This window comes from Physella acuta, unplaced genomic scaffold, assembly GCF_028476545.2.
Source record: "Physella acuta isolate Inbredline_101_S28 unplaced genomic scaffold, ASM2847654v3 ptg000017l, whole genome shotgun sequence".
NCBI classification, from domain to species: domain Eukaryota; kingdom Metazoa; phylum Mollusca; class Gastropoda; family Physidae; genus Physella; species Physella acuta.
In genome coordinates this window covers 697,227-725,224 of record NW_026731537.1, presented here as the reverse complement: position 1 = coordinate 725,224, position 27,998 = coordinate 697,227, and the positions used below count along the sequence as shown (strand labels likewise).

Sequence of the window (27,998 nt, the reverse complement as noted above, 5' to 3'; positions counted from 1 at the left end):
GGTCAGGTGATGTTGTGGTCAGGTGATGTGGTCACGTGATTTTATGGTCAGGTGATGTTATGGTCAGGTGATGTTGTGGGCAGGTGATGTTGTAGTCAGGGGATGTTGTAGTCAGGGGATGTGGTCAGATGATGTTGTGGTCAGGTGATGTTGTGGTCAGGTGATGTTGTGGTCAGGTGATGTTATGGTCAGGTGATGTTGTGGGCAGGTGATGTTGTGGGCAGTTGATGTTGTAGTCAGGTGATGTTGTGGTCAGGTGATGTTGTGGTCAGGTGATGTTGTGGTCAGGTGAAATTGGGGGCAGGTGATGTTGTGGTCAGGTGATGTTGTGGGCAGTTGATGTTGTAGTCAGGTTATGTTGTGGTCAGTTGATGTTGTGGTCAGGTGATGTTGTGGGCAGTTGATGTTGTAGTCAGGTGATGTTGTGGTCAGGTGATGTTGTGGGCAGGTGATGTTGTGGTCAGTTGATGTTGTGGGCTGGTGATGTTGTGGTCAGTTGATGTTGTGGTCAGTTGATGTTGTAGTCAGGTGATGTTGTGGTCAGGTGATATTGTGGGCAGGTGATGTTGTGGTCAGGTGATGTGGTCACGTGATTTTATTGTCAGGTGATGTTATGGTCAGGTGATGTTGTGGACAGACAGGTGATGTTGTAGTCAGGGGATGTTGTTGTCATGTGATGTGGTCAGATGATGTTGTGGTGCGGTGATGTTGTGGGCAGTTGATGTTGTGGTCAGGTGATGTGGTCACGTGATTGTATGGTCAGGTGATGTTATGGTCAGGTGATGTTGTGGACAGGTGATGTTGTAGTCAGGGGATGCTGTAGTCAGGTGATGTGGTCAGATGATGTTGTGTCAGGAGATGTTGTGGGCAGTTGATGTTGTAGTCAGGTGATGTTGCGGTCAGGCGATGTTGTGGGCAGGTGATGTTGTGGGCAGGTGATGTTGTGGTCAGGTGATGTTGTGGTCAGGTGATATTGTGGTCAGGTGATGTTATGGTCAGGTGATATTGTGGTCAGGTGATGTTGTGGTCAGTTGATGTTGTCAGGTGATATTGTGGTCAGGTGATATTGTGGTCAGGAGATGTTGTGGGCAGTTGATGTAGTGGTCAGTTGATGTAGTGGTCAGGTGATGTTGTGGTCAGGTGATGTTGTGGTCAGGTGATGTTGTAGTCAGGTGATGTTGTGGTCCGGTGATGTGGGTAGTTGATGTTGTGGTCGGTGATGTTGTGGTCAGGTGATGTTGTGGTCAGATGATGTTGTGGTCAGTTGATGTTGTTTGCAGGTGATGTTGTGGTCAGGTGATGTTGTGGGCAGGTGATGTTGTGGTCAGGTGATGTTGTGGGCAGGTGATGTTGTGATCAGTTGATGTTGTGGTCAGTTGATGTTGTAGTCAGGTGATGTTGTGGTCAGGTGATGTTGTGGTCAGGTGATATGGTGGGCAGGTGATGTTGTAGTCAGGGGATGTTGTAGTCAGGGGATGTGGTCAGATGATGTTGTGGTCAGGTGATGTTGTGGTCAGGTGATGTTGTGGTCAGGTGATGTTATGGTCAGGTGATGTTGTGGGCAGGTGATGTTGTGGGCAGTTGATGTTGTAGTCAGGTGATGTTGTGGTCAGGTGATGTTTTGGTCAGGTGAAATTGGGGGCAGGTGATGTTGTGGTCAGGTGATGTTGTGGGCAGTTGATGTTGTAGTCAGGTTATGTTGTGGTCAGTTGATGTTGTGGTCAGGTGATGTTGTGGGCAGTTGATGTTGTAGTCAGGTGATGTTGTGGTCAGGTGATGTTGTGGGCAGGTGATGTTGTGGTCAGTTGATGTTGTGGGCTGGTGATGTTGTGGTCAGTTGAGTTTGTGGTCAGTTGATGTTGTAGTCAGGTGATGTTGTGGTCAGGTGATATTGTGGGCAGGTGATGTTGTGGTCAGGTGATGTGGTCACGTGATTTTATTGTCAGGTGATGTTATGGTCAGGTGATGTTGTGGACAGGTGATGTTGTAGTCAGGGGATGTTGTAGTCATGTGATGTGGTCAGATGATGTTGTGGTGCGGTGATGTTGTGGGCAGTTGATGTTGTGGTCAGGTGATGTGGTCACGTGATTGTATGGTCAGGTGATGTTATGGTCAGGTGATGTTGTGGACAGGTGATGTTGTAGTCAGGGGATGCTGTAGTCAGGTGATGTGGTCAGATGATGTTGTGTCAGGAGATGTTGTGGGCAGTTGATGTTGTAGTCAGGTGATGTTGCGGTCAGGCGATGTTGTGGGCAGTTGATGTTATGGTCAGGTGATGTTGTGGTCAGGTGATGTTATGGTCAGGTGATGTTGTGCTACAGTTGTCTCTCATATAATTTGAGTTAGCTTGTAAAACAAAAATCTGTGAAAACTATTAAATATAAAAAATGTAAATGGATTCTTTTAGCCTCTTGAAGTCGGGCTACAAAATTCAGAACGCTTTATGCCGCCCCCCCCCCCTCACCTACCCCCCCCCCCCCTACTTCCTCTCATCCTTTTAATAAATGTTTTTTTTCCCGGCAATAAACATTTGAAAGAGGCTCGGATTGAGGCACTTACAAACACATTTATCTAACCCTAGACCTCGCCGACTGTAAAATTTGGGCTGGAAGAATAAGATCATTATTGGAAGGATACGTTATCTTACCAGCACTGACGTTTCTTACATGTCTTAGACATCAATCTGTATCTTACATTCTTACACGTCCATCTATATCTTACATTCTTACACGTCCATCTGTATCTTACATTCTTACACGTCCATCTGTATCTTACATTCTTACACGTCCATCTGTATCTTACATTCTTACACGTCCGTCTGTATCTTACATTCTTACACGTCCATCTGTATCTTACATTCTTACACGTCCATCTGTATCTTACATTCTTACACGTCCATCTGTATCTTACATATCTCACCTCTCCGATCCTATTGATATCTCTCCTAGACATATATTATAAGAACATGAAGAATGATAATTGACAGGGCCTAGTACCCCCCCCCCCCCCCTCCCCCGCTCCCTTACTAATATATAATTTAATACGTGTCATTCCACCTCCCGGAAATTTAAGTCCAGCCCCCCCCCCCCCGCCCCGAAAGTTTAGTTTCCTCCTCTCTTGATCTCCCTGAGAAAAATGTCTGCAACAAACACTGATTGTTTAGCTGTTCTACTCTACATGCTAATTTATGCAGCAATTAGCTCCACACTATAACACTGGCCAGGTATGTGTAGAATAAGATACTTTAGACTTAACGTGTCGCAAACAAAAAGAAGGGGAATAATTCAAAACCTTTCAAACACAAGAGTTCAAGTCTTGAAATGTTTGTCTTGGGTTCTTATTCAAATAAATACTACGTCATGAAACTCGGCTCGCTAAAACGGTGAAATAAACCCCACGCTAGACCAGTTTAACAACAATCTACCCCCCCCCCCCCACCCCGTGGGGTGAGGGGGGAAGCGAGTGTTTGCTGTGGAATGAACAATCTAGAAGATTTGTTTAAAAAGACTGTTGAAGCAAGGGGCGTAATCGTCGTTGTTGCCAGAGTTATCGGCGAGTTATCTCATCTTGGCAGCGCCATCTGATACGGGGGGGGGGGGGGGGGAACGGATTCCGTTTTGTGGTGGAGCAGCCAGTGAGCCACACTAGCTACAGGTTCCGGCAATTGTGCCGCGTTCACACGGCCACAGGTTAGGGTAGGGGTGGGGGCAGGTTAGGATGTGTGTCACGTGATAACCAGGATCAGTTACAGAACAGGAGAAAGGGTCTGACATAAGAAAAACACAAACTTGTCCGTTTGTTTGTTTGTTTGTTTGGGTAGCGTGCGCTTGGACCACAAACCGATCTCTTGACATCTGTTGAGCTCTAGACCAGGGGTCGGCAACCTTTTGAAGCGGAAGAGCCAAAAGTTACAATTTTCAAAATTTCCCTGGCTTTCAAGAGCCACTAACATTTTTTTTATTTCAAATATTTTTTTTTCTATTAAGATTATTAGTGTTTGTTCAAGGAGCTGGAGAGCCGCATCTTGATATCAAAAGAGCCGCATGCGGCTCGCGAGCCGCAGGTTGCCGACCCCTGCTCTAGACCAATGTGGTATAGGCAGGACTTACAGGGTGTAGTGGCAGGGTGTAGTGGCAGGGTCTAGTGGCAGGGTGTAGTGGCAGGCATGGTCTAGTGGCAGGGTGTAGTGGCAGGGTGTAGTGGCAGGCATGGTCTAGTGGCAGGGTGTAGTGGCAGGGTGTAGTGGCAGGGTGTAGTGGCAGGGTCTAGTGGCAGGGTCTAGTGGCAGGGTGTAGTGGCAGGCATGGTCTAGTGGCAGGGTCTAGTGGCAGGGTGTAGTGGCAGGCATGGTCTAGTGGCAGGGTGTAGTGGCAGGGTCTAGTGGCAGGGTCTAGTGGCAGGGTGTAGTGGCAGGCATGGTCTAGTGGCAGGGTGTAGTGGCAGGCAGGGTGTAGTGGCAGGGTGTAGTGGCAGGGTGTAGTGGCAGGGTGTTGTGGCAGGTTGTAGTGGCAGGCAGGGTGTAGTGGCAGGCAGGGTGTAGTGGCAGGGTGTAGTGGCAGGCAGGGTGTAGTGGCAGGGTGTAGTGGCAGGGTGTAGTGGCAGGGTCTAGTGGCAGGGTCTAGTGGCAGGGTGTAGTGGCAGGCATGGTCTAGTGGCAGGGTGTAGTGGCAGGCAGGGTGTAGTGGCAGGGTGTAGTGGCAGGGTGTAGTGGCAGGGTGTTGTGGCAGGTTGTAGTGGCAGGCAGGGTCTAGTGGCAGGGTTTAGTGGCAGGGTGTAGTGGCAGGGTGTAGTGGCAGGGTGTAGTGGCAGACAGGGTCTAGTGGCAGGGTGTAGTGGCAGGTAGTGGCAGGTAGTGGTAGGCAGGGTTTAGTGGCAGGCAGGGTGTAGTGGCAGGGTCTAGTGGCAGGGTGTACAGAGCATGATCTAAACGTTGCGACAAAAATCGGCCAACCAATCAAATCAACCAATTACGGTTTCCCGCCAACTGCCCGGTCACGTGATCGTCAGCTGACCACTGGACCAGAACACAGAGGGTAAAAAAAGATTTGAGCTGAGTAACAAGGTCAGCGACACGAACTCCAACACACCTGACGTCACTTGACACATTCACTCCTTGTCAACCTGACACTTTTGAAGGTCATGTCACACGTTTGAAGGTCAGGGGTTAACACCCAGAGCAGTCATGACGCAATATTCGCGGTTGTGCGTGCTTTAATTTCAAGCATCTTTTGACGTCATGACATCATATGACACTTCATTCTGTCATTTAATGACACTCGACCAGCCTAAGTGACCAAACAAATGTCAAATGTCACACAAATGTCAGATGAAATTGACTTATATATATCGAAGACAGACGCAAAAAATGGAAAAATTTAACTTTCAAATGATGGATAGTTTTAAAACTATTCAAATAATTTCTGATTGGCCCAGTCAATTAGCATAATAGCTCGTGAAGTGTACCAGACCAAGCTTAATTCCGATTGGTTCTGTTTATTGTGGCACACGCGACATGAAATGGTATCTGGCCTATTTAATCGGCAGACGGGACTTTCCCGCCCCGCGCTCGTCTGGACTGGAGTTTGTGACAAGTCTGGAACAGTTGCCAGGACAAACTTATGCCATTACAGGCCAAACACAAACGTTTGCTAAATTTGTCCGAAGTCTCATTTGACCGACTTATTTGTCTGTCTAAAGACAACGGCGTGGTCGAATTGTAGAGCCTTCTATTGCTTACTCGAAAGTCTCGTGTTCGGATCTCGGGCACTGAAACAGGTGAACTCTACTTCACCTGCACAAACGGCCACTTGACCCTGCCACTACCGCTGGACAATAAATGTAAACAGAAGTCACGTGATAGTTTCGTGTGATATGTCGTCTGCGCCACTCTGATGTGTGTGTGTTGGTGTGTATGCTCGTGTGTGTGTGTGTGTGTGTGTGTGTGTGTGTGTGTGCAAGAGTGCAGGGTGTAATGGTTGTCCCGACCATTCCCCGTGGGTCATGTCTTAAACCTTGCGTGAAGTTGTGTAAGGAAAGTCCATTTGTACATCAAATGACGTCGCTGTATTTTTCTTTCTTCGGTTTATCCGCACTCTACCCCCCCCCCCTCCCCTCACCCCCACCCCTCAATAACCAAACACATGTGTGACCTACATTTGTGGTTACGTAGGCTGACATGAAAATTTGACTGCATAGCACTACCCTGTCCTACATCTAGATCTAGGAGCTTAGCACTACCCTGTCCTACATCTAGATCTAGGAGCATGGCACTACCCTGTCCTACATCTAGATCTAGGAGCATAGCACTACCCTGTCCTACATCTAGATCTAGGAGCTTAGCACTACCCTGTCCTACATCTAGATCTAGGAGCTTAGAACTACCCTGTCCTACATCTAGATCTAGGAGCTTAGCACTACCCTGTCCTACATCTAGATCTAGGAGCTTAGCACTACCCTGTCCTACATCTAGATCTAGGAGCTTAGAACTACCCTGTCCTACATCTAGATCTAGGAGCTTAGCACTACCCTGTCCTACATCTAGGAGCTTAGCACTACCCTGTCCTACATCTAGGAGCTTAGCACTACCATGTCCTACATCTAGGAGCTTAGCACTATCCTGTCCTACATTTAGGAGCTTAGCACTACCCTGTCCTACATTTAGGAGCTTAGCACTACCCTGTCCTACATCTAGGAGCTTAGCACTACCCTGTCCTACGTCTAGATCTAGGAGCTTAGCACTACCCTGTCCTACATCTAGATCTAGGAGCTTAGCACTACCCTGTCCTACATCTAGGAGCTTAGCACTACCCTGTCCTACGTCATAATACCACTGTTTACTTACTTAAATCTATTTGTATATGTATGTTTAGAACCGTCATCTAAAAACTGACGCTATGTTCACTCTGTAAATATTGTTTTTGCAATTACCAGTAAAGAGGTGTGTGTGTAATACAGTTATCTAACCCATACCTTATTATTATGTTGAAAAATGATCTTTAAAGAACACAAAAAAAAACCCCATAGCTAATTAAAACAGTGATCTTGAGGGTTAGACCAATGTTTAAGTAACATGTTGGTTATAACTGAAAATGTTTATCTTTTTAGAAGAGCGTGGTTTTATACCACTTCCGAGTTTAAAAACTTACATTATGCTGTAAGATTTTAGCATTTATGATGACCATATATTTAATTCTGATTTAAAACAACATATTTTTGTAAAAACGAATAGTGTTGAGCTACTACATTACATACTAAAGTAATTATTGATCTGGTTTGACATTTAAAATTAAACTTGTAGAACTATACATATTTATATTAAGAGAGTCATTATTTCCCCTAGTTCGTTTTTCTTAATATTCTAGGAATCATTATGTCAAATAGTTTTTTTTACAAGGATTACAAAACAGATTGTGTTGCGTTCATTGTTTTTGGTTGTATTGTGTGTATAGTGTATATTTTGCTTTTTTGTTTTGTTTAGAGAGATTAATTGTTTTGTTTTTCGGCCAACATTGTGTGTTTTTTCTTATTTCTAATAAGAAAAATACTACTTTCAATTTATTTTACATCATAGCGAAGTAATGACCTACAGCTAATATATATATATATATATATATATATATATATATATATATATATATATATATATATATATATATATATATATATATATATATATATAATGATGGAAACAATTTGAACCCCCTTTGAGATGATCCTGGCTACGCCACTGTCTGTATTAGACCTAAAAGATTACCCAAATTTGTATTAGACATAAAAGATTACTCAAATCTGTATTAGACCTAAAAGATTATCCAAATCTGTATTCCACTTAAAAGATTACTCAAATTTGTATTAGACCTAAAAGATTACCCAAAGCTGAATTAGACCATAAAAGATTACTGTAAAAGATTCGACATAGGGAGCGTGTAAACCAAAGTATATTTTAGACCTAGAGCAGGTTAGCTTGGTTAACCACCAAGTCACCAACCTATCAGGTTTATGCTGATGTAGGTTTGTACCTAACCATCAAGTCACCAACCTATCAGGTTTATGCTGATGTAGGTTTGTACCTAACCATCAAGTCACCAACCTATCAGGTTTATGCTGCTGTAGGTTTGTACCTAACCATCAAGTCACCAACCTATCAGGTTTATGCTGCTGTAGGTTTGTACCTAACCATCAAGTCATCAACCTATCAGGTTTATGCTGCTGTAGGTTTGTACTATTAAGTTGTGGTTTCTGGTTTCCAGAATTTAAAACTTCACCCCCTCCCCCCGGCCCAATCCAACTCAAGACCCCCCACCGACATAGCCCCCACCCTACCCCGACATACCCCCACCCCCAAGACGCCAAACATCAACCACCTTGAGTTATTTACCTGAAAGATTTGAGCCCACCAATCACCGACTCAGTTTTTATGCAGGTCCCAGCATGTCTCTGTCCAGCTACAAGCAAGAGAACGTAACTCCCGAACAGGGCCGAGCACCGCGGCCGAACGATTGTTACAGCACCTCGCTCGTAAGAGCTTTTGCTTGTTCGAGACGGGCAAAAACAATTTGGGATCATTAAATCGTTCAAATCATAAAACTGCACGGGGTGGGGCTGGGGGGGGGGGGGGGGTGGATCGAACTGGGCCTTAGATAGGTCACTAGGGGCTTGGTGAGTTGAGGGGGGGGGAGAATTACGTTCACGAGAAAAAAATTGAGCACGAAATCACATGGTTACAGGTTGTGACAAATATGTGTGGATATAGATCATGGCGGAGATCTACAAATTCTCATGTTGAAAAATCTCCCCATTCATGATTTGTCGGTAAAAGATTCACTTCCGCTTTGTAAATTGAATATTTTTTTTGGAATCAGCGCTTCTCTATCGTTTTTGCCCGCTTTGTATTCTAACATTCAATATTGAACTAGTTTTCAGCGCAAGTGGTAGCGTAAGGGAGGCGCGAGGGACAGACGGGGGTGGGTGGGGGGGGGGGGGGGTGAGGGCTAAACATTCGATCGTTTAAATAAAGACCTCAAACGATCATTTTTTTTCTAGACAAAATATGCGCGGTATAGAAATCAATATATTGCGACAGGTTGGGCTCTGTCAATCTCTGTCAGGCTCCAGGTGTTGGCTCTGTCTTGGCTCTGTCAGGCTTCAGGTGTTGGCTCTGTCAGGCTACAGGTGTTGGCTCTGTCAGGCTCCAGGAGTTGGCTCTGTCAGGCTCCAGGTGTTGGCTCTGTCTTGACTCTGTCAGGCTCCAGATGTTGGCTCTGTCTTGGCTCCAGATGTTGGCTCTGTCAGGCTCTGTCAGGCTCCAGGTGTTGGCTCTGTCAGGCTCCAGATGTTGGCTCTGCAAGGCTCCAGATGTTGGCTCTGTCAGGCTCCAGGTGTTGGCTCTGTCAGGCTCCAGGTGTTGGCTCTGTCAGGCTCCAGGTGTTGGCTCTGTTAGGGTCCAGGTGTTGGCTCTGTCAGACTCCAGATGTTGGCTCTGTCTTGGCTCTGTAAGGCTCCAGGTGTAGGCTCTGTCAGGCTCCAGATGTTGGCTTTGTTAGGCTCCATGTCTTGGCTCTGTCAGGCTCCAGATGTTGGCTCTGTAAGGCTCCAGGTGTAGGCTCTGTCAGGCTCCAGATGTTGGCTTTGTTAGGCTCCATGTCTTGGCTCTGTCAGGCTCCACGTGTTGGCTCTGTCAGGCTCCAGGTGTTGGCTCTGTCAGGCTCCAGGTGTTGGCTCTGTCAGGCTCCAGGTGTTGGCTCTGTAAGGCTCCAGGTGTTGGCTCTGTCTTGGCTCTGTCAGGCTCCAGATGTTGGCTCTGTCAGGCTCTGTCAGGCTCCAGGTGTTGGCTCTGTCAGGCTCCAGGTGTTGGCTCTGTAAGGCTCCAGGTGTTGGCTCTGTCTTGGCTCTGTCAGGCTCCAGGTGTTGGCTCTGTCAGGCTCCAGGTGTTGGCTCTGTAAGGCTCCAGGTGTTGGCTCTGTCTTGGCTCTGTCAGGCTCCAGATGTTGGCTCTGTCAGGCTCCAGGTGTTGGCTCTGTCAGGCTCCAGATGTTAGCTTTGTTAGGCTCCATGTCTTGGCTCTGTCAGGCTCCATGTGTTGGCTCTGTCAGGCTCCAGGTGTTGGCTCTGTCTTGGCTCCAGATGTTGGCTCTGTCAGGCTCTGTCAGGCTCCAGGTGTTGGCTCTGTCAGGCTCCAGATGTTGGCTCTGCAAGGCTCCATGTGTTGGCTCTGTCAGGCTCCAGGTGTTGGCTCTGTCTTGGCTCTGTCAGATTCTAGGTGTTGGCTCTGTCTTGGCTCTGTAAGGCTCCAGGTGTTGGCTCTGTCAGACTCCAGGTGTTGGCTCTGTCAGACTCCAGGTGTTGGCTCTGTAAGGCTCCAGGTGTTGGCTCTGTCAGGCTCCAGATGTTGGCTCTGTCTTGGCTCTGTCAGGCTCCAGGTGTTGGCTCTGTCAGGCTCCAGATGTTGGCTCTGTCAGGCTCCAGGTGTTGGCTCTGTCAGGCTCCAGATGTTGGCTCTGTCAGGCTCCAGGTGTTGGCTCTGTCAGGCTCCAGATGTTGGCTCTGTCTTGGCTCTGTCAGGCTCCAGGTGTTGGCTCTGTCAGGCTCCAGGTGTTGGCTCTGTCAGGCTCCAGATGTTGGCTCTGTCAGGCTCCAGGTGTTGGCTCTGTCAGGCTCCAGGTGTTGGCTCTGTCTTGGCTCTGTCAGGCTCCAGGTGTTGGTATACCTGGACAGGAGCCGACAGGTGCTCGAGTGGAGTAACCAGCGTGACGTCATTGAATGGTGCTTGACAAAAGTCAAGAAATAAAGGCAACATTGGGAAAACCCTGAAAATCGGCACTTACGCGCAAACTTTTTTTTTAAACTAGTGTAAACTGTAACGTCGTATTCAGAAACCATATAACTAATGTGAAATTATTTTGAAAAATTTGCGTATTTATTAATTTCATTATAAATATTATTATAATTAAAAAGGCCAATTAAAATTTAACGATTAGGATAACGAGTTACTCCAGTCTACCGCACCCGTGAATTCTGTTTTATACATGTAACAGTGCGTAGGTTTACATTTTCAAGTTTCCCGATTTAAAACCACCAGACTTTATAAATAACTCAGTGTTTACCCTTCCGTATGTAGAATTTGAAGGAAGTATTTTAATCGTGAACAAAAATTAAACGAAATTTGACTTTTTTTTCGCAGTTTTACACCTCCCTACTTTATCGTCTACGGAAAATAAAGGAAGTTTAGTAAGCGTTCAAAAATTTTATCGAGATTTAGACACACTTTCACTTTTTACAATATTCGGGAGCCGGAGAGACGTAGTTTTGCAATACTGTCCGTCTCTCCATTCTCTCTCTCTCTCTCTCTCTCTCTCTCTATCTCTCTCTTTCTGTGAGTGTACACACGATAACTTGAGTACCGTTTCATTTGTGTTGACGAAATTTCATACATAATTATTCTATACATGTGTAGTTTTTTTATTGATGATACGCACCGTCGATGATACAAAGCGTTGATGATACAAAGCGTCGATGATACAAAGCGTTGATGATACAAAGCGTCGATGATACAATATCGTTGAGTTGATCATCCAAGATATTCGTGTTGAAATCCCAACAGCATCGAGGACACGACGTTGTTGCGTACACCAGCATTTTGTTAGGTAACCACAACATAGGTGCCTCTGATGGTTGTCCCACATCGTCCGGCAATAGAATCAACTCACCTGTTACCGTCCGGCATCAACTCACCTGTTACCGTCCGGCATCAACTCACCTGTTACCGTCCGGCATCAACTCACCTGTTACCGTCCGGCATCAACTAACCTGTTATCGTCCGGCATCAACTCACCTGTTACCGTCCGGCATCAACTCACCTGTTACCGTCCGGCATCAACTCACCTGTTACCGTCCGGCATCAACTAACCTGTTATCGTCCGGCATCAACTCACCTGTTACCGTCCGGCATCAACTCACCTGTTACCGTCCGGCATCAACTCACCTGTTACCGTCCGGCATCAACTCACCTGTTACCGTCCGGCATCAACTCACCTGTTACCGTCCGGCATCAACTCACCTGTTACCGTCCGGCATCAACTCACCTGTTACCGTCCGGCATCAACTCACCTGTTACCGTCCGGCATCAACTCACCTGTTACCGTCCGGCATCAACTCACCTGTTACCGTCCGGCATCAACTCACCTGTTATCGTCCGGCATCAACTAACCTGTTATCGTCCGGCATCAACTCACCTGTTACCGTCCGGCATCAACTCACCTGTTACCGTCCGGCATCAACTCACCTGTTATCGTCCGGCATCAACTCACCTGTTCACTTAAAAGCATATCTAAGTAGCCGGGCCTCGAGCTCTTAATGAATGAAATCGATCTGCGGAAATTGGGCTGGATGTTCGGGTTTCGATTTCCCAATGCTGCGCCTCATTGATCGCTCTCACGATCACCGGTTGTAGGTCTGATGGAATTCGTAAGTTTACCTCAAATGTTTTACTCGTGATGGAATTCGTCAGTTTACCTCAAATGTTTTACTCGTGATGGAATTCGTAAGTTTACCTCAAATGTTTTACTCGTGATGGAATTCGTAAGTTTACCTCAAATGTTTTACTCGTGATGGAATTCGTAAGTTTACCTCAAATGTTTTACTCGTGATGGAATTCGTAAGTTTACCTCAAATGTTTTACTCGTGATGGAATTCGTCAGTTTACCTCAAATGTTTTACTCGTGATGGAATTCGTAAGTTTACCTCAAATGTTTTACTCGTGATGGAATTCGTCAGTTTACCTCAAATGTTTTACTCGTGATGGAATTCGTAAGTTTACCTCAAATGTTTTACTCGTGATGGAATTCGTAAATTTACCTCAAATGTTTTACTCGTGATGGAATTCGTCAGTTTACCTCAAATGTTTTACTCGAGATGGAATTCGTCAGTTTAAATCAAATGTTTTTCTTGTGATGGAATTCTTCAGCTTACCTTACATGTTTTCCCCTTAATGTTTGCACAGTAGAAAAGTATGCAACAATATAAAGTAATTCCAGAAGGTTCGTAGTAGCGGCTGGTGTAGTTGATTTAAAAGTATTGACACAAAAATTTGATACATTTTAATCAGAATAACAAAAACATGATACATTTTAATGCGAATAACAAAAATACGATACATTTAATGTGAATAACACAAATATGCTACATGTTAATATACACTAGACGACCCGTTATCCCTGGATAACTGTAAATTTCGGGGGTCATCCATAAATGACATCACTCCTGTCACTTATCGTCACCAAAAACCAGACCCAACATTAAAAAAAGACGTCTCACCTCAGACATGTTTTTTTTCTTTTAAAAACACCTATTTCGGCTAAGCATAGGTCTGACCACACTATCCCTTCATATGCTGAGGTCACAGATGAACTCTACACCTACCCAACTCTACTTCACCTGCCCAAAGTCCCGTCAAGTCTCAAGCAACATGTTTTTATCGTTCTAAAACATTGATTTCGGCCGAGCATAGGTCTGACCACACTATACTTTCATATGCTGAGGACACAGAAACTTGTGAACTCTACTTCACCTGCCATGTGTCCCGCCAAGTCCCGATAGGCAACTGTATCATTCACATGCAAAATTAATTTGTTTTTTTTCGTTGCCGTTATGTGTCTCGAACTCATACCACTTGCATGGAAACTATTACACTATGGTCTTAGCTATGTGGGCTCTTACGATATGTCAGAATTAGTTATATAATTTACTGCAAAGTAAGAAACTTCAGTTACGTAAATAGTTCCTATTATTTTAAATTAAATTATATCCAAAACTACCCAATTACATAGCTAAATCAACAAAGATTTATATAAAATAATTGGCCTGAAATAGTCTAGCATAAAAACTCATTATTGGCGTACATTCTAAATCTAGATAGAGCTAGATCCAGATGTAGAGGATACGGCTGGCTAGTTTTTTGTTTTGTTTATTTTTAAGTGTAGTTTTTCCGATCTGGAACCTAGACAAAAAGCAAATATTTATATCAAATATTTAAGGACAAACACAGTTTAATAAAGAAACTCAACAAGTTATTGTGAATTTATAATGGTTTTTATTTTTAACAAATTAATTTTGATTTGACCCAGATTCTAGATTTTACATCTAGAATTGACTTTCCTTTTCTGCGACAGCTTATCTGTAGATCTAGAGAAATTTATTATATACTCAAATAACAAGAACTGTTGAAAATTGATAATAGTGTTTGAACCTAATAAAAATAGCAAACGGACGTATCGTTAAAGCTATAGCCAACAGAACATTAGCTTTATAATGCGTTAAGTAACAAATTCTTCGATGGAAGCCGCCATTATTGTTATGAAAAGTATATAAATCATGTGACGTCATTATAAGTAAAGTCATTTTTCTGAACTTTTATAATTAAAGTGGTGTATCTATCAATGAATAGATCAATAAAATAATTAACGTCTTTAAATAAATTTGTGATTAACAGTTTGGTCAAAAAGAACATTATTCTCTACCTAAAAACGTATTTTACAGCTCTAAAAATAGTGCAGATTCTCTCCTGTAACCAAACAGACAAACAAAGGAAAAAATACAAATATGTAAACAAACATGAGTTTTAGTAGTATATAGATAACAAAAATATGATACTTTTTAATCTGATTAACAAAATATAATACTTTTTAACCTGAATGGGATACATAACTTAAATAATAGTGGTGAAATACAATAAAAACCTATAAATTTAACAGAAGGTTGCAGATATAAATCTCAAACAAAAATACAAGACCAAAAACAGAAAGAATAACAGTAGATAAATGCAAAGACAAAACACACTTGGTACATCAATATAAGACCATAGACAACACATTAAAAATGTTTTCAATTTCTTTATTCTATTTCTAGAAATGTTTCTCATCCGTCCTTAACCAAACAAAGGTCTAAAGGATTGGTCCAAAGAAAGGTGAGGGGATTGTTGTGCTCAACAGATTGTGGTCAACGGATTGTGGTCAACGGATTGTGGTCAACGGATTGTGCTCAACAGATTGTGGTCAACGGATTGTGCTCAACAGATTGTGGTCAAGATATTGTGGTCAAGATATTGTGGTCAAGATATTGTGGTCAAGATATTGTGGCCAGCCACTTGTGGTAGATAGGTCAGTCTAAAACTGGAGTACGAGAGCATGTTTGGATAATCCAATTTTTCTTCGCAACAAATCTGTTCCACGGACAGATCAGAGATCTGTTGTACCAGCAAACCACCAGCCGGTAGCAGTATGATGATGGTAGCAAAAGCTAGCCGCTAGCGAAAGTAGCCGCTAGCTTGTTGGTTGTTTGATGAAGCAAGAAAAAATGTGTGAACTGACATATTGGATGTTGATCTGACACTTGGCCACCTGACATCTGGCCACCTGACATCTGGTCACCTGACATCTCTATTTCATCAAATGACAACACTGATGTTGACCTAACCACACCCACTCACCATCACCATCTCCATCTCCATCACCATCACGATCACCGAGACCATCAGAAGACCATCTGTCATGGCACCATATTTCCTGCTGTTGTTACCGTTACTGTTGACGGAAGTGACGTCATCCGTCCAGGACCGAGAGGGCTGTGAAGACTCACTACACAACGTGACCTACAGGTCAGTGACCTTTGTGACCTTTGCCCTATATTTATGATGGGTACATTTGATTGTTTGGTTACATTAAGGTTGTGTTGCCTTGTTTGGTCTTCCCTCTCTGAGTTGAGAAGGGGCAGGGTAAATTAGGGGTAGGGGTGGGTGTGGGGGTAGGGGTATAACAGTGATGCCCTTAACCGTCTAGCGAGTCCATTTAGTGGCAGTAAGTTTTTGCAGTTGGTCATCAATTGATTTTATCAGTTTGGTCAAGGGAAAACATTGCATGTTACCAAATTATTCACTCGGGGAATTAGTATGACGTTATTTTATTTAGTGGGTGTGTTTGTTTGTGTGGGGAGGGGGGAACTGACGTTTTGTGAAAATGACCAACGACGATGACCTAGGTGACCAACACCAAGAAAGACAACACAGCGACCAAAAAGACCAGAGAGACCGAATGACTCAAACAAGACCAACAAATAACCAACAAGCCGATGATTAGCAATACAAAGGTTTTCCGGAAAGGATGACCAAGACAATAAAGATGACCAACAAGATGACCAACAAGATGACCAACTAGTTGACCAATTAGCTCACCAACAAGATGACCAACTAACTGACCAGCTGACTGACCCCTGTGTTTGACCCCCTCATCAAGCTGACCCCTGTGTTTGACCCCCTCATCAAGCTGACCTCTGTGTTTGACCCCCTCAGCAAGGTGTACCCTGTCCTAAACAAGCACCAGGCCGCGGGTCTGCTGCTAGTTGGTTTTGGCGGGATCTCAGTTCTGCTGGCGCTGTTTTACGTGGCTATCCGGAAACACGTCTTCCACGACGCCGACAACCTTGACACGACCTTTGACGCCGGGGGCAAGGTCTCCACCAGCCTGACGGCCGTCACGGTGGCCAGCCAGCTGCTTTGGCCAGGTGACCTTTTGCAGAGTGCCACGGTGGCCATTAAGGTAGGTCAGAAATGGTCTGTTGTTGTCCTATTATGGACCAGTAACAAACTATGTCAGAATTAATTTTTTAATAAATAAATTAATGAAAATTTAATGTATGACATAGTTGCTTTCATAAGGTTCACATAGTTTCACATTGTCGCTTTAATTAGAGTGCGACATTTTACAAGACTAGATTTTGAGCGCACACAAGAACACGATTTACGCCAAGATGTGGTCGATGTTTCAGTTTGTTTTTTAGTTGGCTGAAAGTCGTAGGTGTCTCTCTAAGCAGAAAATAGAAGTCCCTTCCAGCGATAAATAGGGGTCTCCTCCAGGCATAAGTAGGGGTCGTCTCTACCCATAAGCCCTAAGCCACCAGCCATTAGCCACCAGCCGTAGGCCAACAGCCATAAACCAGCCATAAGCCACCAGCCATTAGCCACCAACCATAGACCAACAGCCATAAACCAGCCCTAACTCCCTCCCCAACTGTTTCCCTTAGAACGGAATCGCCGGGAGTTTCTGGTACACCAGCTGTGCTGTGGTCAACATGATTCTGTTTCCGGTGCTCTCTGTCCAGTTTAAAACTCGCGCACCTGGTGCCAAAACTTTCCTGCAGGTGAGAAAAAAAAGTTCCTAATGTAAGACGGACAGACAGACAGACAGACAGACAGACAGACAGACAGACAGACAGACAGACAGACAGACAGACAGACAGACAGACAGACAGACAGACAGACAGACAGACAGACAGACAGACAGACAGACAGACAGACAGACAGACAGACAGACAGACAGACAGACAGACAGACAGACAGACAGACAGACAGACAGACAGACAGACAGACAGACAGACAGACAGACAGACAGACAGACAGACAGACAGACAGACAGACAGACAGACAGACAGACAGACAGACAGACAGACAGACAGACAGACAGACAGACAGACAGACAGACAGACAGACATGACCATGTGTTGTCCAACATGACCAGGTGTTATATCTCCGCAGGTGATACACGCCAGGTTCGGCAACCTCGCTCACATCGTCTTCTGCTTCTTCGCGCTGCTGATGAATCTGATGGTGACTATCTGTCTGCTGACCGCATCAACTGCTCTACTTCAGGCGCTGGTCAAGGACGCTAGCGGGGAGTATTGTGTTCTCATCATGGCCACCTTGTTTGGTCAGTATTTTGTTATTGTGTTTGGTCAGTATTTTGTTATTGTGTTTGGTCAGTATTTTGTTATTGTGTTTGGTCAGTATTTTGTTATTGTGTTTGGTCAGTATTTTGTTATTGTGTTCTCATGGCCACCTGTTTGGATAGTATTTTGTTATTGTGATCTCATCATGGCCACCTTGTTTGGTCAGTATTTTGTTATTGTGTTCTCATGGCCACCTTGTTTGGTCAGTATTTTGTTATTGTGTTCTCATGGCCACCTTGTTTGGTCAGTATTTTGTTATTGTGTTCTCATGGCCACCTTGTTTGGTCAGTATTTTGTTATTGTGTTCTCATCATGGCCACCTTGTTTGGTCAGTATTTTGTTATTGTGTTCTCATCATGGCCACCTTGTTTGGTCAGTATTTTGTTATTGTGTTCTCATGGCCACCTTGTTTGGTCAGTATTTTGTTATTGTGATCTCATCATGGCCACCTTGTTTGGTCAGTATTTTGTTATTGTGTTTGGTCAGTATTTTGTTATTGTGTTTGGTCAGTATTTTGTTATTGTGTTTGGTCAGTATTTTGTTATTGTGTTCTCATGGCCACCTTGTTTGGTCAGTATTTTGTTATTGTGTTCTCATCATGGCCACCTTGTTTGGTCAGTATTTTGTTATTGTGTTCTCATGGCCACCTTGTTTGGTCAGTATTTTGTTATTGTGATCTCATCATGGCCACCTTGTTTGGTCAGTATTTTGTTATTGTGTTTGGTCAGTATTTTGTTATTGTGTTTGGTCAGTATTTTGTTATTGTGTTTGGTCAGTATTTTGTTATTGTGTTCTCATGGCCACCTTGTTTGGTCAGTATTTTGTTATTGTGTTCTCATGGCCACCTTGTTTGGTCAGTATTTTGTTATTGTGTTCTCATGGCCACCTTGTTTGGTCAGTATTTTGTTATTGTGTTCTCATGGCCACCTGTTTGGTCAGTATTTTTTTTATTGTATTCTCATGGCCACCTTGTTTGGTCAGTATTTTGTTATTGTATTCTCATGGCCACCTTGTTTGGTCAGTATTTTGTTATTGTGTTCTCATGGCCACCTTGTTTGGTCAGTATTTTGTTTTGTGTTCTTATCATGGCCACCTTGTTTGGTCAGTATTTTGTTTATTTCAATCATTGGTCAGTTCGTAAAAACCACGATTGTCTGGCAAAATTTAGCGGGACATTTGGATAAAGAGAGGAATAATGGGAAAATAATTTAATGATATAAAATTTTTATACATCTGACATGGTCTGTGAGGCTAGACAACTAATCTATAAGAGAACAACACCATCTGATGACAGACTATCAAAACCTTATGACAGACCTACATCAACATGTGACAGACCAACAAATTAACCTGACAGACCAACAACGTTTTGGCTTGCTTGTATCATAATCCAGCCTTGTGACGTCATCAAATATGGCGGACACCGCGACTACAAAAACCACAAACTTGAAACACAAAACCTAAAATGATTTTCATGTCCTAACCGTTATCCCGAGCCTTAGGCAAACAAAGCCTTGAATTACAAAACATCATCAGTGGCTGGCCTCGTATGTACAATACTCACCGTTGGCTAGGTCCTTCTGCTAAGTCCTTTGTCCTACTACCTGGGACCTACTACCTGAGTCCTACTATCTGTGTCCTACTACCTGTGTCCTGCTACCTGTGTCCTGTGTCCTACTACCCTTGTCCTACTACCTGTGTCCTACTACCTGTGTCCTACTAGCTGAGTCCTACTACGTGTGTCCTACCACCTGTGTCCTACTACCCTTGTCCTACTACCTGTGTCCTACTACCTGTGTCCTACTAGCTGAGTCCTACTACGTGTGTCCTACCACCTGTGTCCTACTACCTGTGTCCTGCTACCTGTATCCTGGTACCTGTGTCCTACTACTACCTGTGTCCTACTACTACCTGTGTCCTACTACTAGCATCGGTTCCCACTCAGCTAGGATCACCAAGGCCAGTTCAAATCTTGAGTCCCAACCTACTCGGTATCGAACAGCCTAATCATGCCAGTGATTGATTCTTTAGATTGGATATTGATGCATCACAGTGAATATCGTTTTTGTCGGCGGTGTTTAGCCGTTCTTGAAAGCAAACGGTGCACATTGCAAGGGTTGGCAGGTATGACGGAATGTGGGCATGTCTGGGGCAGGGGTACCATGGGAACATGAGAAATGGTTCATCTGAAAAAATATGAGAATTGGTTTGTTTGAAAACATGAGAAATGGTTCATCTGAGCAATATGAGAAGTGGTTTGCTTGAAAACATGAGAAATATTTCATCTGAGAAATATGAGAATTGGTTGATTGAAAACATGAGAAATGGTTCCTGATCTTTCTTTACAAACCACACACACAAATACATAACAAACTGGCCATTACATTAACACATTAAAGAGAGAGTGATCTCCCCTAAACTTTCTCGAATATCATTATATAACATGGGATGTGGCACTTTCAATGCAATCTAGCAATAGAAATGTTTTAAATTAATTTTTTAAAATATTTAATTTAAAAAAAATATAATAGAATCGAGTAGAATAAAGAAAAACACACCAAATTATCGTAAACTTTTTATGCGAAAAAGAATAGAAAATTAGTTCGTTACAAACATTGATTGTGAATAAAAAGTTAATCAAACATCTAACTAAATCAAATTTTATGTCGCACGGGATTGTAATCGAGTCTTGACTTCCGTAAAAAGTTTGAAAAAAAATCAGTCCGGTAGAAGTGATATTTTTTGAGGAATCAGAAATACCGTATAAACTTCTGGTCACCGGAAATCACCAATAATTTGAAAAAAAATTCATGAGAATAAGGTATTTTACCTAATTATAAAATTTCGTTCATCTAGCTGAAATGGTTCTTATGTTATCTTTATTTTAGAAATAGGATATCGGAGGTCACCCAAAATACTCACATTCGAAATTTCGTCTGACTCAAACAGTATTAGAGTTTTCGTTTTCACGAGGAAATAAAGCAACATACTACTTCCGGTTACCGGAAATAGTACATTAGTTGAAGTGATTCTTTTCTCACAATTTAATACTTGTATTTTACATTTGTCTACCTGGTAAATGGTAATGAAGTTATCAGCTTTTTTATATATAGAATCTATATCACTTTCGGTTACCGAAAATAGCTCAAAGTTGCTAGAAAAGTACAAATTCGACATAATAGTTAATTCTGAAATTCGGTCAACATAACATAAAGACTTCTCGTGTTGACAGACAGACAGACACACATACAGTTTCGCCGGCTCATTAATGTTATAAAACGCCACCATTTGTCAAAAGCTTGATTTAGATTTTTGCACGATTACAATGCACCCTTTATATTCGGTATATGATATAGTGGGGAGGAGTAATACGGCGAAAGCTATTAAAATATTTTTCTGGCCGATTAAAATTCTTTTTACTTTGTGTAAGAGACAGGAACAAAAAGTGTTTCACCCCGAGCATACCCCATCATAAGCCAAACACAATGAGATCATTTTACTACCTCAGCCCCCACCCGCCTGCGATCATAAACGATTTAGGCCGTGAACTCTTGAAAGATTTCTTTAATCGTCCAAATGTTGGACCATTCGATGGCCCACCCATCGATGGCCAATTATCGATGGCCCACCCATTGATCTGGGGGCAATCAGCCGTGAGATGTGGGTAATTTTCTCACGGGTAGCCACCAGAGGGTGGGTGGGGGTTTTTTTTTGGGGGGGGGGGGGGAGTGGGGGGTCGAAGTTTAGTATGGGCGGGAGTGGGGATGTAGGATGTAGTGGGGGAGGTACAGTACAGAGATGGTTCTGATGCCGTAGTGGTGTAGGGTGGGGATGGTAAGATGTGTTGGGGTGGGTGGCAGCATGTTTGGTAGGGTGGGGGTGGTAAGATGTGTTGGGGTGGGTGGCAGCATGTTTGGTAGGGTGGGGGTGGTAAGATGTGTTGGGGTGGGTGGCAGCATGTTTGGTAGGGTGGGGGTGGTAAGATGTGTTGGGGTGGGTGGCAGCATGTTTGGTAGGGTGGGGGTGGTAAGATGTGTTGGGGTGGGTGGCAGCATGTTTGGTAGGGTGGGGGTGGTAAGATGTGTTGGGGTGGGTGGCAGCATGTTTGGTAGGGTGGGGGTGGTAAGATGTGTTGGGGTGGGTGGCAGCATGTTTGGTAGGGTGGGGGTGGTAAGATGTGTTGGGGTGGGTGGCAGCATGTTTGGTAGGGTGGGGGTGGTAAGATATGTTGGGGTGGGTGGCAGCATGTTTGGTAGGGTGGGGGTGGTAAGATGTGTTGGGGTGGGTGGCAGCATGTTTGGTAGGGTGGGGGTGGTAAGATGTGTTGGGGTGGGTGGCAGCATGTTTGGTAGGGTGGGGGTGGTAAGATGTGTTGGGGTGGGTGGCAGCATGTTTGGTAGGGTGGGGGTGGTAAGATGTGTTGGGGTGGGTGGCAGCATGTTTGGTAGGGTGGGGGTGGTAAGATATGTTGGGGTGGGTGGCAGCATGTTTGGTAGGGTGGGGGTGGTAAGATGTGTTGGGGTAGATGGCAGCATGTTTGGTAGGGTGGCGCGTCGTTGGGTGTAGGGCGTGGTGTGTGTTGGGGGGGGGAAGGGTTCGTTCGTCTTGATGCAAGTGGCTGGGTACAGGGGGGACTGTCTAACAAGTTACGGGCCTAGATTTTAGAGGTACCAGAGCTATGGGCCGTGGCTAGGGTAGTGGCACTGTTGTATTGTGAGGGATGTTGTGAGAGGTGTTATTGGGGGAGGGGGGGGGTGCTGTGAGGGGTGAAGAATTTCTTTCAGGCATCTCTTCGGGGGGTGGGGGGGGGGGCTCCGACCCCCCCCCCCCCCGAACCAAATGGAATTTATATAGAAAATATAAATTATATACTTTTGACAGTGTCCGCCCCCCCCCCCCCTCCCCCGAAAGTTTCAAGTGCCCCTCTCCCCCGGAGAATAAAGTCTGGAAGAAACACTGGAGGGGTGTTGTGAGGGATGTTGTGAGGGGTGTTGTGAGGGGTGTTGTGAGGGGTGTTGTGAGGGGTGTTGTGAGGGGTGTTGTGAGGGGTGTTGTGAGGGGTGTTGTGAGGGGTGTTGTGAGGGGTGTGGCTAGGAGTTACAACACTGTGTTTTCTCTCACTGACCCAGTTAACTGAGTAAAGATTTGCTTCACCAGTTGTCCCCGAGACTGTGACGTCATGAGACGTGACATGTTAATGTTGGCCCAATTCGTTCCCGAACCCACACCTTTTGGGTTATTTTGTAACGTGACAAGTGGGATAACTGTTGCCGTGGGAGGTTTCAAACTGTGTGCATTGTTTGAGGTCAGCATGAGGAAGTGGTTAGGTTTGTCACGTGAGTGGGAGTGGTTAGGTTTGTCACGTGGGTGGGGGTGGTTAGGTTTGTCACGTGACTGGGGGTGGTTAGGTTTGTCACGTGAGTGGGAGTGGTTAGGTTTGTCACGTGAGTGGGAGTGGTTAGGTTTGTCACGTGAGAGGGAGTGGTTAAGTTTGTCACGTGAGTGGGAGTGGTTAGGTTTGTCACGTGACTGGGGGTGGTTAGGTTTGTCACGTGGGTGGGGGTGGTTAGGTTTGTCACGTGGGTGGGGGTGGTTAGGTTTGTCACGTGACTGGGGGTGGTTAGGTTTGTCACGTGAGTGGGAGTGGTTAGGTTTGTCACGTGAGTGGGAGTGGTTAGGTTTGTGACTTGTCAGTGTGTGGTGAAATGGGCTGTGTTTGTGGCTAAACAGCCACGAATAAAGTCTGTTGTTGTTGTTGTTGAAGGTAACATCTCTTCACCCCCCCCCCAAGTAGTACTAAAACTGACCACTAATCTCCCCTCCCACCACTTCTAAAGAACTGATCCCCTCTAACCGCTATTAGACAAAATGATCTTCCCCCCCCCCCCCCCCCCCCCCACTTCGCCACCGAAGAACAGATCTCTAGCCCCCCACCCCCACCCATTCTAAATAGTTGATCTCTAGATCCCCCACCCCCACACATGCTAAATAGCTGATCTCTAGCCCCCCCCCCCCCCTCACCACCACCCTTGCTAAATAGCTGATCTCTAGCCCCCCCCCCCACCCCCACCCTTGCTAAAGAACAGATCTCTAGCCCTTCCCACCCCCAGCCTTGCTAAAGAGTTGATCTCTAGCCCCCCCCCCCTCACCCCCACCCTTGCTAAAGAACTGATCTCTAGATCCCCCACCCCCACCCATGCTAAATAGCTGATCTCTAGCCCCCCCCCCACCCCCAGCCTTGCTAAATAGAAGATCTCTAGCCCCCCCGCCCCCACCCATGCTAAAGAGCTGATCTCAAGCCCCCCCCCCACCCCCACCCTTGCTAAAGATCTGATCTCTAGCCCCCCCCCCACCCCCACCCTTGCTAAAGAACTGATCTCCCCCCACCCCCTCCCACCCCCACCCTTGCTAAAGATCTGATCTCCCCCACCCCCACCTCCACCCTTGCTAAAGATCTGATCTCCCCCCACCCCCACCCTTGCTAAAGAGCTGATCTCTAGCCCTTCCCACCCCCACCCTTGCTAAATATCTGATCTCTAGACCCCCACCCCCACCCTTGCTAAAGAACTGATCTCCCCCCACCCCCCCCCCCAACCTCACCCATGCTAAAGAGCTGATCTCTAGCCCCCCACCCCCACCCTTGCTAAAGATCTGATCTCTCCCCCTCCCCAGGCAGCTACTCATTTATCGGAGGTCTGGGCTCGACCTTCTACGTGTCCTACTTCAACACCGTCATCATCTTCGTCTGCCTCCTCTGCTTTACGGTCAGCATCTTCTACGACGGGGACAACGCTGGCACCTTCAAGGCCATCGACTACGTCTTTGACAAGGTCAACTGTCTGATGGGGCCGGAGAACAATGAGGAGAGGTAAGTGGTGTCACCATCTGGTTCATGTGTGTCACCATCTGGCTAATATGTGTCACCATCTGGTTCATGTGTGTCACCATCTGGTTCATGTGTGTCACCATCTGGTTCATATGTGTCACCATCTGGTCGATATGTGTCACCATCTGGTTCATATGTGTCACCATCTGGTTCATGTGTGTCACCATCTGGTTCATGTGTCACCATCTGGTTCATATGTGTCACCATCTGGTTCATATGTGTCACCATCTGGTCGATATGTGTCACCATCTGGTTCATATGTGTCACCATCTGGTTCATGTGTGTCACCATCTGGTTCATGTGTGTCACCATCTGGTTCATGTGTCACCATCTGGTTCATATGTGTCACCATCTGGTTCATATGTGTCACCTTCTCATTCATGTGTCACCATCTGGTTCATATGTGTCACCATCTGGTTCATATGTGTCACCTTCTGATTCATGTGTCACCATCTGGTTCTTATGTGTCACCATCTGGTTCATCTGTGTCACCATCTGGTTCATCTGTGTTACCATCTTGTTCATATGTGTCACCATCTGGTTTATGTGTGTCACCATCTGGTTCATATGTGTCACCATCTGGTTCATATGTGTCACCATCTGGTTCATATGTGTCACCTTCTGATTAATGTGTCACCATCTGGTTCATATGTGTCACCATCTGGTTCATATATGTCACCTTCTCATTCATGTGTCACCATCTGGTTCATATGTGTCACCATCTGGTTTATGTGTGTCACCATCTAGTTCATATGTGTCACCATCTGGTTCATATGTGTCACGTTCTCATTCATGTGTCACCATCTGGTTCATATGTGTCACCATCTGGTTCATGTGTCACCATCTGGTTTATGTGTGTCACCATCTGGTTCACATCTTTCACCTTATGGTTGTCAGAAGTTTGTGATGTGGGACTGGGGGATCAAATCGAGCGTCTCGATTCCTTTTCACAAACATGAGGTCATGCATTGTCCGGCTAGGGGTCAAGTAGGACGTACCGACCAATAATTCATGACCTTAACAGGACACAGACCCGCATTAAATGCAAATGGCGAGGTCAAACGGTCTAATGACTTCATGTTGGCACGATGCTTCTATCAACTCATTCGTTTTAAATCAGTTTTTTAATAAACAGAAAAACTAATTTCTGGCAGAGACAAATGGCATGATTAATTGAACGAATTAAATGCCATGTTAAATGCTAAACTAAATGCCATGTTAAATGCTAAACTAAATGCCATGTTAAATGCTAAACTAAATGCCATGCAAAATGCCATGTTAAATGCTAAGCTAAATGCCATGTTAAATGCCATGTTAAATGCTAAACTAAATGCCATGTTAAATGCTAAACTAAATGCCATGTTAAATGCTAAACTAAATGCCATGTTAAATGCCATATTAAATGCCTTGTTAAATGCTAAACTAAATGCCATGTTAAATGCTAAACTAAATGCCATGTTAAATGCTAAACTAAATGCCATGCAAAATGCCATGTTAAATGCTAAGCTAAATGCCATGTTAAATGCCATGTTAAATGCTAAACTAAATGCCATGTTAAATGCTAAACTAAATGCCATGTTAAATGCTAAACTAAATGCCATGTTAAATGCCATATTAAATGCCTTGTTAAATGCTAAATTAAATGCCATGTTAAATGCTAAACTAAATGCCATGTTAAATGCCATATTAAATGCCATGTTAAATGCCATGTTAAATCCCATATTAAATGCCATGTTAAATGCCAAGCTGTCCCACCCTAAAGTCCCCCCCTTGTCCCCAGGAGCTACATCACCTTCTGGTCGGAGGGCGCCATCATCTGGGCCGTCCAGGGTTTTTTCGCCACCGCCTCCATCACGTTCTGCGACCAGGCGTCCTGGCAGAGCCGCATCGCCGCCAAGCCGGTCCAGGGGGTCCTGGGCTTCTTCGCCGCCACCTACATCTGGTTCGCCATCCCGTCAACCATCGGGACAACCCTCGGGTTGGCTTACCTGGCCAACACGGCAGACGGCAACAACACCATGGTGCTGGACGATACCGGGGACATCGACCTGGGTGAGGGATGTTGTGCTACATGTGCCCACACAAACATGTGCCCACACAAACATGTGCCCACACAAACATGTGCCCACACAAACATGTGCCCACACAAACATGTGCCCACACAAAGATGTGCCCACACAAACATGTGCCCACACAAACATGTGCCCACAAAACCAAGTGCTCACACACATATGTGCCCACACAAACATGTGCCCACACAAACATGTGCCCACACAAACATGTGCCCACACAAACATGTGCCCAAACATGTGCCCACACAAACATGTGCCCACACAAACATGTGCCCACACAAACATGTGCCCACACAAACATGTGCCCACACAAACATGTGCCCACACAAACATGTGCCCACAAAACCAAGTGCTCACACACATATGTGCCCACACAAACATGTGCCCACACAAACATGTGCCCACACAAACATGTGCCCACACAAACATGTGCCCAAACATGTGCCCACACAAACATGTGCCCACACAAACATGTGCCCACACAAACATGTGCCCACACAAACATGTGCCCACACAAACATGTGCCCACGCAAACATTTGCCCAAACATGTGCCCACACAAACATGTGCCCACACAAACATGTGCCCACACAAACATGTGCCCACACAAACATGTGCCCACAAAACCAAGTGCTCACACAAACATGTGCCCACACAAACATGTGCCCACACAAACATGTGCCCACACAAACATGTGCCCAAACATGTGCCCACACAAACATGTGCCCACACAAACAAGTGCCCACACAAACATGTGCCCACACAACTTTGTGCCCACACAACTTTGTGCCCACATAAAAAAGTGCCCACACAAACATGTGCCCTCACAAACATGTGCCCACACAAACATGTGCCCACACAAACATGTGCCCACACAAACATGTGCCCACACAAACATGTGCCCACACAAACATGTGCCCACACAAACATGTGCCCACAAAACCAAGTGCTCACACACATATGTGCCCACACAAACATGTGCCCACACAAACATGTGCCCACACAAACATGTGCCCACACAAACATGTGCCCAAACATGTGCCCACACAAACATGTGCCCACACAAACATGTGCCCACACAAACATGTGCCCACACAAACATGTGCCCACACAAACATGTGCCCACACAAACATGTGCCCACACAAACATGTGCCCACAAAACCAAGTGCTCACACAAACATGTGCCCACACAAACATGTGCCCACACAAACATGTGCCCACACAAACATGTGCCCAAACATGTGCCCACACAAACATGTGCCCACACA

General features: G+C 45.1%; 1 protein-coding gene across 1 annotated transcript in view; it reads left to right on the top strand.

The window, feature by feature from the left end:
- Positions 1 to 27,998, top strand: part of LOC131938670 (uncharacterized) — a 51,997-nt gene that overhangs the window by 8,418 nt on the left and 15,581 nt on the right. The window contains exons 2-7 of the mRNA XM_059296800.1: positions 14,902 to 15,649; positions 16,340 to 16,586; positions 17,071 to 17,187; positions 17,582 to 17,753; positions 24,445 to 24,640; positions 26,439 to 26,710. Of these exons, the coding sequence (XP_059152783.1) occupies positions 15,543 to 15,649; positions 16,340 to 16,586; positions 17,071 to 17,187; positions 17,582 to 17,753; positions 24,445 to 24,640; positions 26,439 to 26,710 (1,111 nt within the window). The 5' untranslated portion in view covers positions 14,902 to 15,542. The remainder of the gene's footprint in view (positions 1 to 14,901; positions 15,650 to 16,339; positions 16,587 to 17,070; positions 17,188 to 17,581; positions 17,754 to 24,444; positions 24,641 to 26,438; positions 26,711 to 27,998) is intronic.